At 41.6% G+C, this 15,045-nt stretch overlaps 1 protein-coding gene across 2 annotated transcripts in view; it reads left to right on the top strand.

Moving 5' to 3' along the window:
• The window catches only part of TAF5L (TATA-box binding protein associated factor 5 like), a 19,341-nt gene extending 4,296 nt beyond the window's left edge, over window positions 1-15,045 (top strand). For both annotated transcript variants that reach the window (XM_041468897.1, XM_041468904.1), the window contains exons 2-5: window positions 19-163; window positions 4,445-4,549; window positions 7,289-8,013; window positions 13,052-15,045. In XM_041468897.1, coding sequence (XP_041324831.1) covers window positions 22-163; window positions 4,445-4,549; window positions 7,289-8,013; window positions 13,052-13,849 — 1,770 coding nt within the window. In that variant the 5' untranslated portion in view covers window positions 19-21 and the 3' untranslated portion in view covers window positions 13,850-15,045. The remainder of the gene's footprint in view (window positions 1-18; window positions 164-4,444; window positions 4,550-7,288; window positions 8,014-13,051) is intronic.

The following is a 15,045-nucleotide window of genomic DNA, read 5'->3' as shown; positions in this document are numbered from 1 at the left end:
TCTTTCTTTCCTTCTGAGGTCATGAAACGCGTACGCACAGAACAGATTCAGATGGCAGTGTCCTGCTACCTCAAGCGTCGTCAGTATGTGGACTCAGAAGGTCCCCTAAAACAAGGGCTGAGGCTGTGTCAGACTGCTGAAGAGATGGCAGCTAATCTCACAGGTAATCCTATCGTATTTTCCATGACTACTTCTTGGCAGAGTTGTGAGCACGTGTGCTGGCAGCTATATGAATTTGTCTGCACATGTGGACATTTCTTCTTTTAAAATTAAGAAATTTCTCACTGTTAAGTTGGCATGAATTATGAACTTTTGAAGAATAAAAATGTGGGTGGAAGTGTAACAAGGTGACGTTCATAGTCAGTGAAACATCAGGCTGAAATACCATGTGAGGGTAGTGGAAAATACATATGTTTTATCCCAAATAACGTGAAGTGGTGAATAGTGGTGCTTTGGAATGGAAGATGAGAAAGGAAGTAGAAGCAGGAAATTCTGTTGTACCTTTGTACTCCAGCAGAGCTGATCATGTGAAATTAAAGTGATAAGGCTGTGTCTTTTTCTGGCATAGTCAGCTTTGTAGTTATGAGAAGTCTGTTCTTGTCATTTGGGGAAAAAGCCCAAAACCTTCAGTGGATGAGAAAAGGCCTGGAGGGAGATAAACTTTCTTCTCTTTCTTGAAAACTTCTGAATCCTGCCACACTGCTTGCTTTCCACATTTTGTCTGTGATAGTTGTCACTGTAAATATTTATTTTTTTTTCAACAAACTCTGCAGCTGCTTGAGCACATAGAAGTATTGGAAGGATGAAAGCTATGTGGACGTTATAGAGATTAAATATACTTGCAAAAGTAGTAGAAAATACTGGGCTGATATTTTGGGTAAAAAAGCAAGGAGAAATTTTTTTCTCTCAATGAAACAGCTTAGATTATGACAATATCTCAGACAAAGGAGAGTGGTGGAGTTACTTGTAATATGACTTAATTTGATAAAATATTAGTAGCTATTTAACCGTGTTTGTGGTTAGATAAGGCTGGATGCAGGAAAGGTCGGTGTCAAAACATGCTCAGAATGTGATACCAGCCATATGAGGAGGACACAGAAGTGTCTGAAATAGTAGAGATGAACTGGATTACAAGCCCTTGCATGAGCACGTGGCCTCATTTAAAAAAAAAAAAAAAAAAAAAAAAAAACACCAATAAAGAGCGTGAATGACTGTGTGTTTATGTTTTGTCTTTTTTACTGAAAAAAGAAAGTCCACGAAACATTATTACTAAATTTCATGTTAGTCTGTGTCCTCTTGCCCATGCATGTTTTTTGTGGATGGTCATTGAGAATTTAGTCATCAGTTTTCATTAGAACTGAAAATGGGCTGCTCTTTTGTGTTCAGCTGCTTACTACTTCTTGTCAAATGTGCTTGCAGTGAGCTGTTAGTGAGCATGCTGCAGTTCCATCAGTGACTGTTAGAAAAGTAAACCCAAGCTTGTTACTTAATCTGACAACAGATGCTGAAAATACTTTCTGCTGCAGTCATCTTAGTTTTGCAAACTGAGTAAAAACTGAGCAGATTGCAAAGCCTGCAGTGCTTTATTTTGGGGAAGTGATCAAATGTGTTTTTCTGAAGATGTTTTTGCTTTTTCCTTAGCAAAGCTCACCTTGTTTTTTATGTTCAGCTCTGTTGTTTGACTTTTAAATTAACTAGCCTGTGGGAGACTTGGAGGGGACCTTGGAAGATGATCTGGTGCAACCTTTTCTGTGGGAGAAGGAGCCCTGATGAGATTCTCTAGAATTCTGTCTGATTATATCTGCAGTAAATGCAGCACAGAGCTTCCTTGTGATTATCCCATATTTCTCTAGAAAGCAAGAACAATGTCTGAGGACAGAGTGAGTGACCAAGGAACAAGTTCCTCTAATACTGCCCATAGCACTGTTAGCACATATGAGTGAGTATCTGAAATAATGTACATCATCATACTCACCTAAAATAGGAATTAGTTGCTGTTACACAACATTTACAGTAGTCCCACATTTGTTAGCTGGCAGCAATTCTGCTGGTAGCCGACACACGAGACCAGGAGGGTACTGTCCATATCCCTGAGTTAGGAGTGAGTTCCTTTGAATTTCCTATCAGGTTGCGTAGCTGGCCACACTTACTAGATGTGGAGGAGCAGATATTTCCAGTTGATGTTCTTATGACCACTGGGGAAGGTGGAAAAGAAACTGTGGTAGGTTTATTAATATACAAGAAAGATACAGCCAGGGTTTTATTTCTACCAGGTGGAAAATGCATGGAATTTTACTCGTTTTGGAATCAGTTGACTTCTTGATCCTTTTTGCAGTTCTCATTGGTTTAAAGTTTTGGGAAGACAGAGAATTAGAATTTGTTAGAACTGTCTGGTATGTAGGGTTCATTTACCATTTGCTGGATGGGAGTGAGCTCTAGCATTATTACTGAAAGAATAGGCCATAATGGTTGCCCAGTCGGACTGTTTCAAGACAGACAGACAAAGATGATACTCCACTTTCTGAAGCATGAAGTACACCTTAATTTTGGAATTAGGTTGCTTATGCAAAGAAAGTTGTGGCCTGGAGAAAATATCTCATAAATCTAGGCCAGTGAGTTGTGCTTGCATGGCATGAACAAGGTGTCAGGCCATTCCCATTCCTGCAGAAATGAGGCCACCAGATCTCTGTGAAGAGTTGACTGTTACATGTAATCCTGTGATAGCATAAGAGACAGGCCCTCATATTTCTGTATTTCTTGGCTTTTACAAAGAGTTGTGTGGGTGACATTGGAAACTGTCACTAAGTATTCTGGAGTTACTGTGTGTGCATACATGCAGTTTACTTGCTCATGCTGGGTATTGATTATATTCAATTTTACATCCAAATAGCAGAGCTTTTTACTTTAGGCATTGAGTAGTACCAGTATGTGAATTTGGAGAATTCTTACCATCTTTGAGTTTCTGAAGCAGCCAGGCTGTAGAAAGCTCAGTGTAGCTGTGTCTTTCAGCAAGTTATATTTGTTTATATCTGAACTGATTTAAGAGATGATATCATATTGGTGCTGGAATCTGGTTTTGTTTTGGTTTGGTTTTTTTCCCCAAGGGAGGATGAGCTCAGCCCATTTCTCTGTTTCAAGAGCTGAATTCAGCTGGCCAAACATACCTCCTGTATTTACATGAGCTGAAGGAAGGTAAACCTGTGTTTTACCAGAGAGAAAGAGAGAGAGGAGTGGGGGAAGAATAGCGACAGTCTGCCTGTGTACCGTGTGCTGATCTCTTTCTAATTAGAGGCATTGAGATGAGCTGGAGGCTGGCGTGTGAACATTTGATAATGTTGTTTATAGACTTCCAGGGCTGTCAGACTTGTGCCTCTGTGCATGAGCCGAATGCTGGAACAAAAGGCCCCCCAATCAATCAGGAGTAGAAAAGCAGAGGATGGAAAGTGGTGCAGGGCAAGGAAGACCAAAATAAATTGAAGTGAAAGTAATAAAAATAGGGGGTTTGGAGAGGACGAGAGTTATGATTTGAAGAAAAAAAAAAAAAAGGGAAAGGAAAATACTGAAACTCCTTGCCCTCTTGTGCTCTGTTTAGAACAGCAGAACTTGGGTTTCTAATCACTGGCATTTGCATGTGCTTGGGGTTTCTTGATGCATGTCTGTAAACTTGCACAAAGTCCCCTGTGGATTTCAGGTCATTAGCAGAACAGCAAAGGTTTGGTGCCAGAGAAGGAGAAGCCAATTCCCCTTCTAAACAGTTCAGAACCACTTTTTTCCAGAATCTGGTTCTGAAAAATGGTTTAACACAGTCTGAGGAGACTGTAACAGCTGGGTTTGTGGTCAGTTGTCAGCTACCCCTTAACCTAAAATCCTCAGGGAGGAGGGCACTTTTTGGTTAAAAATTACAAAGTGTTTGCTTAGAGATTCAGTGTTTTCACTACCACCTCTGTAAGACTTAATAAATTATAATGATTATAATTCGTTGTAAATTATAATGACTGGGATAAGAAATTTGAGAATCTGGAATAGTATCACTTTCATGATGGTTGGTGGGACTCACTGAGAAAGAAACTATACTTTGGAGAAAGTTGTATGTTGCTTTCCTCATCTTTCTGAGTGTAAAGTTGTAAAACTTCTAAGAGGTCTGTGATGGTTGTTACACTGAATTTCTTAGGAATTTCAGGTTGTATTTGAAAACTTGAAAGTGTGTTCTGGGTGGAGCAGGTGAGTTGGTGAGATTTTTAGGGTGGATTTTAGCTTTTGGTGTATTTTCTCCTTCATGGTCTGTCTAGGTGGTAATGCCATGTTTAGTTGCTTTGGACTATGTCATACCTGAATGGTTTGAAAGATGAAATGACATCTTGGATTTTATGAGAAGCTTTGTTTTCAGACACACATGTAAAAATCCTTAAACCCTTATGTAAGTTTTGCTTTTTTTATTTCACAGTCCAATCTGAGTCTGGTTGTGCCAACGTTGTGTCTGCAGCTCCCTGCCTGGCAGAGCCACAGCAATATGAAGTACAGTTTGGACGATTACGCAATTTTCTGACAGGTAAATCAGGAAACATGGAAGAAAACTGACTTTTTTTGTCATTTCAATGAGTAAAGGGCAATATAGTAAAATTCGAAATCATGTCTCTAACAATGTTTTGATTTCTAGTTTTGAGATTTCAGTTAAAATAGAAATACTTAATTTTTCTTTTTTTGGCTGTTTTCTGTGTGCTGAATAGCTTTGAGTTTTGTAGATGGATGGCTCTTTGCCCTTTCTTGTTCAAGCATTTGCCCTTTCTAGGTCTTCTAAACAACACCATATTTACATAGAACAAGAAAGAAAATCAGTGCTTTATGTGAAAGGCAAGTAACTGAGAAAAGACTGTAGTTCTCTGTTGTATTCTAGTTTAAGGTTTTTAATTTTCTCCATAATTGGCTTGTTTTTATAATGGTCTGGATTTCTAAGGGAGAATCTGTTCTTGTAAATGTAGCTGTACTGGCTTTGAGACTGGAGCAACACAGCAGAGTAAAAAAATTCTTACTTTGTAATGATGCAGAACACAAATAATGATTTGATTTTTTTATAATTATTCTATAATTTTTTTTAGCAAGTACTCTTGGGAATGTCCTTATTTCTTCTATAAGTCCCCAACATGGGAAGAAGAAAGCAGTCAGAATTTTTAAAGAATAGTACCAAGGAAAGTGAAGTTGTCACACACAACATTTGTCCAGTGTAGGGATGTGATCCCAGTGTGCATAACATCAGGATTATTATTTCTGATAGTTTTGGAAGGGAAGGGAGCAGGAAGGCAAAGGCAGAAAATAGGAAATTCTTGGAGTCTTGTCATCTATAGCAGTTCGATACTTTTGCACTTTAGTATTTTAAGTAAATCCTTATGGTTTAATAGATTTTTAGAAGTATGATAGCTCTGTTCAATGCCTGGTGAAGTGCTTGCTTAATGCTTGATGAAGGGCTAGGTTTTGGTATTCAGGTTGACTGCTTTCATGGTTTTTGTCCCTCTCGCTCTAGTTTGATATCTTACACACGTGAACTACCTCTTGTTTGTTCAAGGGAGTAGCTTGCCAGCCAGCCACAAGGCACAGCAGGACACTTCCCATTTCTGTGATGCCTGCCCTACTGAGGAGTAGGAGTAGGCAGGGGATTAGTGACATGGAGTAACTTAACTAACTAGCCTTAAGTTCAACCACCTGTTCAAAGCAGGGAAAGATGGGTGTTTGATCAGGTTGCTCAGAGCCTTTTCCAGTCAGGTTTAGAAATTCAAACACTCAGGAGATTGCTGTGCATCTCTGGGGCCCTGCTGCAATTTAGTGAGAATTTCCTTTGCAGCAGCTTGCCTGTTGTCCTTCCACTGAGCACCTCTGAGAAGAGGCTGGCTCCTTTTCCTGTATAATGTCCCACTGGGTACTGAAGGCAGTCAGTTGAATACCCCCTTATTCTTCAGGATAGACAGACCCAGCTCTTGTAACCTCTTCATGTGTTCCTAAGGAACATTTTCTTTGTTCCTGTTTCTGCCAATTTCCCATCTCTTTCCTTTTTCCCCTACTGCAAAGCAAGGTCCTTCCCCTTGTTTCATTTTTGGACTAGTGCACCTGGAGAAAAAAAGAGACCTGCTGACTGCTTAGAATTTTTACTACATGCCACTGTTTTCACTGGCTTTGACCCAGTTTCCATGGGACAGGAAGGAGAGTGATGCTCAAGTATGCAAATATGTATGCATACACTGCACACCATGCATACTCTGTAGGTACTCCTGTAGAAAAGAGAGGCACAGCATGGACTAGAGCAAGTCTGGAAGAGTGCTCAACACAAAGGAAAAATAACTTAATGGAAAGGGAGAAAAGAGAACATGCATTGGTGAGTGGCAGGAGGGAAGAGCATATTGAAAAGCAGCAATGCTTTTTGTATTTTGAAGATCAGCAAATGTTTGAGGATATTTGTTTTCCAGTAATTTGGACCATTTGTTCGTGCAGTAGTAACTGATTGTGTCCCTGTTTGTTGCCATGGTGTTCGGCAGGGCTCCACTCCTCACAGCTCCCTGCAGTTGGCAAACAGCCCCAGAGAAGCTGGGGAAGGAGGGGTGGAGCTGTTGCGCAGATCAGCCTCTGAAAGGTACAGCACAGCCTAATTGGGGTTTGTTACACTGTGTACTAGGAATTACTGCTGGGATTTGCCTTGGCAGAGAGAGAAAAGCATGTACATGAGCAGGCACAGAAATAAAACAAGAGCACAGCATATTGCAGTACATTTTGGAAACTGTAGCTTCTTTCCCCTGAAGACAAATCAGTTCTATCCAAAGCACCATACTCATATTTTACTGAAGTTGAGAGGGAAAAAAGCTCAGGCCGGACAAGCTAGGTAAATAATTTTGGCTTAAACTCTTAAAATACTCTTTTAAATATAATTAATACATTTTAAAGTTCATTTATCACAATAAACAAAGAGTACAAAGAGCATACTTTTTCTTTTGAAATAAATGGGAAAATTCAACTATCATGTATTTTATGAGGTGGTGTATTATTAGTTGTCCCACACCTGAAAAGGGTTTTGAAATATCTGCATTTTGTTCTGACAAGGTATCTCACTGATGTGGCAATCTCTATTGTACCTCCTTTAGGTGACAGAAAAAGTTTGCTTAGAGACATTTGTTGGCACATCTTTTTGCTTGCTTTCTGATGTCACTGTCAAGGCTTTCTCAGTAGTCACCCTTGCTCTATTTTATTCCCAGTAGGAAGTGGTTTGAGAAGTCATTCGAAGTTTGTTGTTGTTTTTTGAATATAGATTCAGATTCTCAGCACAGCCATGAAGTGATGCCTCTTCTGTATCCCCTCTTTGTCTACCTCCATCTGAACATGGTCCAGAATGGCCTAAAAAGCACAGTGGACAGTTTTTACAGCCGCTTCCATGGCATGTTCTTGCAGAATGCCAGCCAGAAGGATATCATTGAACAGTTGCAGACTACCATGACTATTCAAGATATCCTGTCCAACTTGAAGCTCCGGGCTTTTCTGGACAACAAATACGTCATCCGCCTTCAAGAGGACAGCTACAACTACCTTCTTCGCTACCTCCAAAGTGACAACAACAACGCCCTGTGCAAAGTCCTGACCTTGCACATTCACCTGGATGTGCAGCCTGCCAAGAGGACTGACTACCAGCTCTATGCCGGTGGGAGCTCCTCACGCAACGAGAGCAACGGCCTGGAACCTAGTGACATGCCAGCTTCCATTCTGCAGAATGAGGCAGCGCTGGATTTACTGCAGGACAGCATTAAACGTGTCAAGGACGGGCCCCCTTCCTTAACCACCATCTGTTTCTATGCCTTCTATAACACAGAGCAGTTGCTGAACACTGCAGAGATTTCACCAAATAGCAAGCTGCTCGCTGCTGGGTTTGATAATTCATGTGTGAAGCTGTGGAGCCTGCGCTCCAGGAAGTTGAAATCTGAGCCCCACCTTGTTGATGTGTCCCGCATCCGTTTGGCTTGTGACATCCTGGATGAGGAGGTTTGGATACCCTTTTTTCCCCCCACTTCTTCCCCTTCTACTGACCTGCTTTGAACATGGGTTGAGTTGTAGTCATGTCTTAGGGAACTCTGAGGCTGTTGCACAACCTGTCTGCCTTGATGCACAGATTTTATAACCTACTGTCATCCTTGTTCTTCCCTGCAGTGGTTGTAAATGCTAAACTGAGGTGCAATCAGTCTGTGCTTAGGTCACAGTTTGTTAGTCCTAGGTGCTGGTCCCCCTCCTCCAGCTGTCCTTGAACAGATGACAGTAGACAGGCAACCCAGAATGGACAGGTGACTAGAGACAGGTGACTGTCTTCCCTGAGGAGCGTGGAGCCTTCATTGGGATGAGAAGTAGCTCAGAACAACCAGGCAGAAGGGTGGTAAGAAGGGCAGACGCACAGGAAGAGGAAAATAGAGACAAAGTAAGCAAAGAGAAAGAGCTGAAAAAGTATGATCAGATGCCTATGTGCAAAACTGTATTTCAGATATTAGCTTAATTTACCAGAGGTCGAGAGTTATAGAAAAATTATACAAAATGTCCATGTTAAGGAATCTGAAGTGTAGAAACTTCAGAGGCTTCCTACTCCAGAGTGCTGGAGACAAGGACAGGGATGTATGTACCTTTACTTCACATGCAATGCTAGGTGGCATCTTCTACTTGACTTTTTTTTTTTCCCTTTTCCTAGTCACACCTTTCCTCCCCTTTCCACACATCTACCCAAGTAGCAACTTATATCTGGTTAGAGATCAAATTTTTGACTCTTCTGTTGTTTAGTGACTCTTCTCCTAAAAAAAAAAAAAAAACGAACTCATTTGTTCTTAGGTTGAGTGTTTAGCAGGAGAGACATCCTTTTTTTCCACTGTTTTTTCTTCTGAAAAATACTTAATGGCAAGGTTCTGTTTATTTTGGAAGAGTGCCAAGATCTTGGTGTATTTAGGGATCTGTGATTAGGGATTGCTTTGTTAAACAGCTTGAGAAAAGAGGCATGCATCAAGGTGAGACAGCACAACAGCGTGTTCATTGCTTCCCAGGTTAACCCTTTTTGCAGAGTGAGCAGGTAAGTGGGTCAGACTAGCCCAAAATAGAGCTATAGACTTGTTTTCATTATAAACTGCAAGAGTTCATAGGGCATGTGACTGTGTATTAGCCATCATGGAAGCCAAATGTCAGCAACCTGCAACAGAGGAGAATTTGTCTGGTAAATCAGCAGGTCACCTTCTTTGGCTCTGGACTGTGGAAAAGTGAGGTATTGCCAGGTTATCAGGAATGTGTATATTAGCTTTTTTTGGCATGCAGGCGTAGGCTTGTGTATTGTACATGTATTAGGATACAGCCATGGAATCCTGAATGCAAATGGCTTTTGGTGGCTATTGGATGTTTTGTGCACAGGTCTAAAGCCAAAAACTGGTCAAAGACCAGCACAGATCAAAGTCATTGTTGCCCTGAATAATTTCCATCACTGACAAAACAAATAGTGACCTGAGCAGGACTTTAGAGTTGAGGGAGGATAACAATACCAGCCTCACCACAAATTTGGTTACCAAATGCAAATGAAAATCTCTTGACCACAAGGAAACAAATAGAGTTATCTGGGAGCCCTAAGTGGAAATACACAGGCACCCACGGCATTGCAGGTGGGAACAGGCCAGCAATTGCTTTGATGCCATGGGAGAGGGAACCAAAGACCAAAGCAGACTACCTTGACTGGGCTGCAGCTCAGTATGAGCAGGGGCTGTATTTCTGATTGTCACTGCAGTCTGATCAGTAGCAATTCACAGGGATAAAGCTGATACAGACTTTGACAAAGAACAAAAATTCTGAATGTGCTTTGACATTATTTCTGTGAGTTCTATAGAATAGCTTGTGAGGATGTTAAAATTTGGTTTGGTTGATTTCTGTATTGTATAATTAGCTTTGGATAATGTGTTTAAATAGTAATGCATTAAATAAGTAGTCTTCAGCCTGTTTTTTTATTTTCTGCAAGGAAGCACATCCTTCATTTTATGCAGTCATAAAGGTCTAAAATCGTGCTAGTTTCAGTGGATGTTGTACAGGGTGGCACTAAAGCTACTCTATTGCGTTTATTAATTCTTTGTGTGAAGGGGGGTGTGTGTGTGTGTATCTATATATATGCAAACAAGGTTGAGACTTAGCAAATGTATTAAAACAACAGCTTTTTCCTAGTCCATGTGAAGCCTTTGTGTCACTAAGGTCAAAATCACCTTCTAGGTGTAGTTTTACTAAATTTTGCTCAGTGTGTTGCTGCAGTGTGCTTCACTAGTATAGTCTTGCTTCTTGCAAATAAGAGAGGCTTATTATTTTGGGATACAGTAATTCTATTTTCTTTATAGTAGCATCTCACAAATGCCACTTTATAGTCTCTCTTACTTTGGGTCCAGAATAAAAATGGAGTTTTGTAGCTGTACAAATGGAAATATTGTTTGTCTCTGCAATTTTACCATGCTCATTGCTGGTACTCCATAAATCAACATTGGAAAATACTGCTCTGTTCCAAGCCACAATAGTGCCAGCCTTTAAATCCTGTGAAGACTAAGACTTGACCCCATTTAGCTCTGCTTCTAAGGTTCTGCTTTTAAGTGGCAGTGGTCCTTCAAGTGATAATGAGTGGGGATGATGCTGACACCTTGCTTGATGGCAGATGGGAGGGAATTCTGGAAGGAGCAGTAAAAAATGTCCTGTAAAGTGTGTCATCTTTCTTCATCGTTCCCTGCTAGGGTATCTTGTGCTATCGGCAGATATGAGGTCTTCCCTTTTGACATATTAAGAGCACTGCAGGATGAGAGAGGTTATGAGACCCAGGAAAACTTATTACTGGTTAGAAAAAAAAAAAGGGGGGGAGGAATGTGAGCTTATGGTTTGTTTGTCTTTGAGGCTATCATTGTTGCTTTTTGAGGCTTGGTGGCTGCACTTGCAGCTGCCTTGCTAATCTGGTCAGCAGACTAACTTGGATGGGGAGGAAACTGAAAAATGTGGTGACTCAGAAGCATTATAGATGTACTGTTTTCAGTGAGCTGTGACAGGAGTGTGCAGTTGTGCTAAGTGTCAAACAGAAAGATAAGATTTGCTACCTGTGACCATATAGGAGTATGGGTTTCAACGCTGCAGAAGGTGTTGTCAAATCTCCTGGTACTGTAATACAAGGCGGGAAGAGGAGGTGCTTGCAGACAGCCCATGTAGCCTTGTATTTGAATGCACAAAATTAAGTACCTGGACTTGCAAAATTTGCAGAAACTGCAGTACAATACAGGCAGCTTGAATGGGCTTCCACTGGTAACTTGTCAGGAATCTTATGGTCATAATTAAATAGTATAAAATGCTGCAGGTATCAGCCATTCTCCTTTAATGTGGCAACACAGCCTAGAGATGCCGTAGATTCCAGTAAGCCATTCTCTATCTGAGGTAGAAAAGCAATTTGAATAAGAATGGTGCTTTGCATGCCAGAGCCTGCAGTTTCTCTCTGCCTCACCTCCGTAGCAGAGAGGAAGTTGGCTTCCAGCTGCATCATAAAGTTCCCATGGGCACTGACTATGAAGAGAAGCAGCATTGCTAAAGACTGCTTGCTGCCTACTACCTACCGTGCTGTTGAGATGGAGAAAGGCAAGGAGATGGCCAAGTCAGAGTTTGCTCACCTCCAGTGAAATTTGAAACCACTGGAGGGGAAGCACTTTCTGGGCTATTGCTAAGTCTGAAGCCAAACTGTCCTTGGATCCTGAGTTCGGGGTTGGGGGTGTGTGAGATAGAGAGCTGCTTACAACACACTGACTTCTGCTGCTCTGACTTCTGCTGGTTGTCAGCAGTCCAGAAGCCCTGGGGAATTGGGTTTCCTCTCAGGGCAGGAAGTGCTCCTTCTGCAGGAAATGGGCCAGTTCAAGATGATAAATGATAAAGGGGCTGCTCACAAACAAAAGGATGTTTTGATGTGCAGAGATTGTCTGTGAATGAGTGTTACTGATTCACAGTACTGAGGAAAAGTGTCTTCCTGACAGCCCTGAGGAAGGCTGATCTCAAGATACTATGCAGTTGTACCCCAAGCAAGGGTTACCTTGCACTCAGTGCGACCCCAGCTTGTCAGGCAAGAACACTTCTGAGACCTGTTGAAACCTGTGTAGTCTGTTGCCTGAGAGTGTCAAGAGGTGCTGCCTGAGTAGGCTTTTAGAGACTCTTACCATCCATCAGGAGATTCCTTTAGCTCAGCTCACTGAATAGTCTTTAAACACAAAAGCCTTTACTTGTTGACTATCTGCCCTGGTACTTGAATTGGAGAATAACAGGATAGAAAGGTTTCCATCCATCATTTTTGTGATTGTTCATCTTCTCCTATGCCAAAATAGATACATTGGCCTAAATAAGCTGCATACATTTGCTATTCTTGAAGGGTGTTCTTGGAGGTTGAGGATGTGAAAGCATCCTGATGGACCTTGGAGAGAGAAATAGATGTTAGAGCCTTGCTGCGTTTCTTTTCACATGCGGGATTGAGAAAGAGTGTTAAGGAGACAGCTTGTCAAATATCCTTTGTCTTTCCGTCTCCTGCCTTTTGTTTAAGACATCTGTGATTGTTTCCCTCTACTGTGAGACTTGCTTCCAACAATGACCACACAAAAAGAATAGATGCCAAGATCTGCTTTTAACATCTTAGCCAAATGTTTTTAGTGGCGTGGATAGACACTATGCATATGTTTTTAGCAAAAGTAAAAATGTCATTAAATATTTTTTCCCCTCTGTGCCTGCAGTCTCAGGTTAAGATGCCTTCTGGACTGAGCACAAGGCCGCCAAAATTAAAGAGAATGCCTTTATAGAAAGTCTTAGCGCACCATGTCTTTCAGTATTCACTTGTAGCAAATGTACCAGCAATGTTGGTGTCTCAGAGTTGCACAAACTGTGCCACATCTGAAGTAAATAATCTGACTCCTTCTGTATTAACACCCTCCTGGTTTCCTCGTGGAGATTTCCATATTTGTTGAATGGATAAACATGCTTTCCTTCCTTGTTTCTTTTTCTTCTTCATGACCAGGAGGAAGAGGATGACAATGCAGGCACAGAAATGAAGATTCTGAGAGGACACTGTGGACCTGTGTATAGCACAAGGTTCCTTTCAGACAGTTCAGGACTCTTATCTTGTTCTGAGGACATGTCCATCAGGTACTGGGACCTCGGAAGCTTTACAAACACTGTGTTGTACCAAGGACATGCCTATCCTGTCTGGGATTTGGATATTAGCCCATGCAGCCTGTACTTTGCCAGCGGTTCCCACGATCGTACTGCAAGGCTCTGGTCATTTGATCGGACGTACCCGCTGCGAATATACGCGGGCCATTTGGCGGACGTGGACTGCATCAAGTTCCACCCCAATTCCAATTACTTAGCGACGGGCTCCACGGACAAAACCGTGCGCCTGTGGAGTACTCAGCAGGGCAACTCGGTGCGGCTTTTCACCGGGCACCGGGGCCCCGTGCTGGCACTCGCTTTTTCCCCCAACGGTAAGTACCTGGCATCGGCAGGTGAAGACCAGCGGCTGAAGCTGTGGGACTTGGCATCAGGGACTCTTTACAAAGAACTGAGGGGGCACACAGACAACATAACCAGCCTTACTTTTAGCCCTGACAGTAGTTTAATTGCTTCAGCGTCGATGGACAATTCAGTTCGGGTCTGGGACATTCGGAACACTTACTGCAACGCCCCTGCGGATGGGTCTTCCAGTGAACTGGTTGGTGTGTATACCGGACAGATGAATAATGTACTGAGCGTACAGTTTATGGCCTGTAATCTTCTTCTAGTGACTGGAATTGCACAAGAAAATCAGGAACATTAATTTTGCTTTTTGTCTTAGGGAAGTGGGTGGGTGTCTTGTATGCCAGAGTCTATTACAAACTGAGATTACTGACTGTGAAACACTTCTCTTCCTCTGCCCCCTTGAAAGGCATGTTCAGAGTGATGTAAATGCTTTAAGATGTCACAAAAACGCCTGTGCTGTTGAACAGAATAAGGAAAAAAAGGAGGATTGATGAAAATACATACGCATTCTAATTTTGTACTTTTAGGAATAGGAAAAAGGGGAGTAAATCCAGTAACTTGAGGAAACTGAAAACCTGGCCCAGACAAGTGAAACTGCCAACCAGATAAGCTGGTGACCTGCACTTAAATATACTTCATTGATTGATGGGCACATCTTATCTACTGTTAATTTGGCTTGAGTGTGTGGAGAACTACTGGCCCAGTAGTTTTTGTTTTGTTCTGCTTTTGCTTTCCTGGTATTGCAGAGGACCAGCATTTTAAAGCCCCTCTATTAAAAGAACATTATGTATTTTCTACAGTGATAGTAGTCCTAAATATTTCAGCTCCTTATAGCACTTCCAGAATATTTTGGACTAAATAAGTAGAAAATACCCTTGTTCTTTTTCAGTAAGGGCAAGGAAATCTGACCTCAGTTGGGGCCCATCTCTGCATTGTTGTTTGGGTTTGGTTCCTTGTACTCGCTGTGATTATGTGTATTTATGTTCCATTAATTAGGAGATTTTCTGACTCTGGTTGCACTGTGCTTTGAAGATGGGAGGCCAGTGGGGACAGAGTGGTGGCTTTAAGAATAATGAACTAATTGCCTTGTCTGGAGGGAGGGCACCATAGAATGGAAACAGCCACGTTTGAACTCCCAGTGGAAACAGGGCATGGCAACCCACCATTGCACCTCACAGAAAGATTTCCATAAATGGAAGTTGGCAATCTGGGGAGAGGGGGATGAGGAGAAACACACAAAGTGACATGGGAAAAAATAGTATTACTAAATTATTGTGTGTACACAGAGGCAGCTCTGCCAGTGTTGGATTTTTCTCAAATGTTGCAATACCAGTTTCATGAACATTTTGTGAGATAAATCATCAGCATTTACAAGGATCTGCAGAAAAAGCACGTTCTAGTTTGTCATTTGGAGAGATTAAATATTTCTGCTTTCTGGAAAGAGTTATTTTGTATTTTGTTTTCTATTAAAAGCATTTAGTTTAAAAAGAAAAA

This window comes from Pyrgilauda ruficollis, unplaced genomic scaffold, assembly GCF_017590135.1.
Source record: "Pyrgilauda ruficollis isolate IOZ18807 unplaced genomic scaffold, ASM1759013v1 scaffold101, whole genome shotgun sequence".
NCBI lineage: Eukaryota > Metazoa > Chordata > Aves > Passeriformes > Passeridae > Pyrgilauda > Pyrgilauda ruficollis.
Note: the sequence above shows the minus strand (reverse complement) of the source record. Positions and strands in the feature narration are given on the sequence as shown.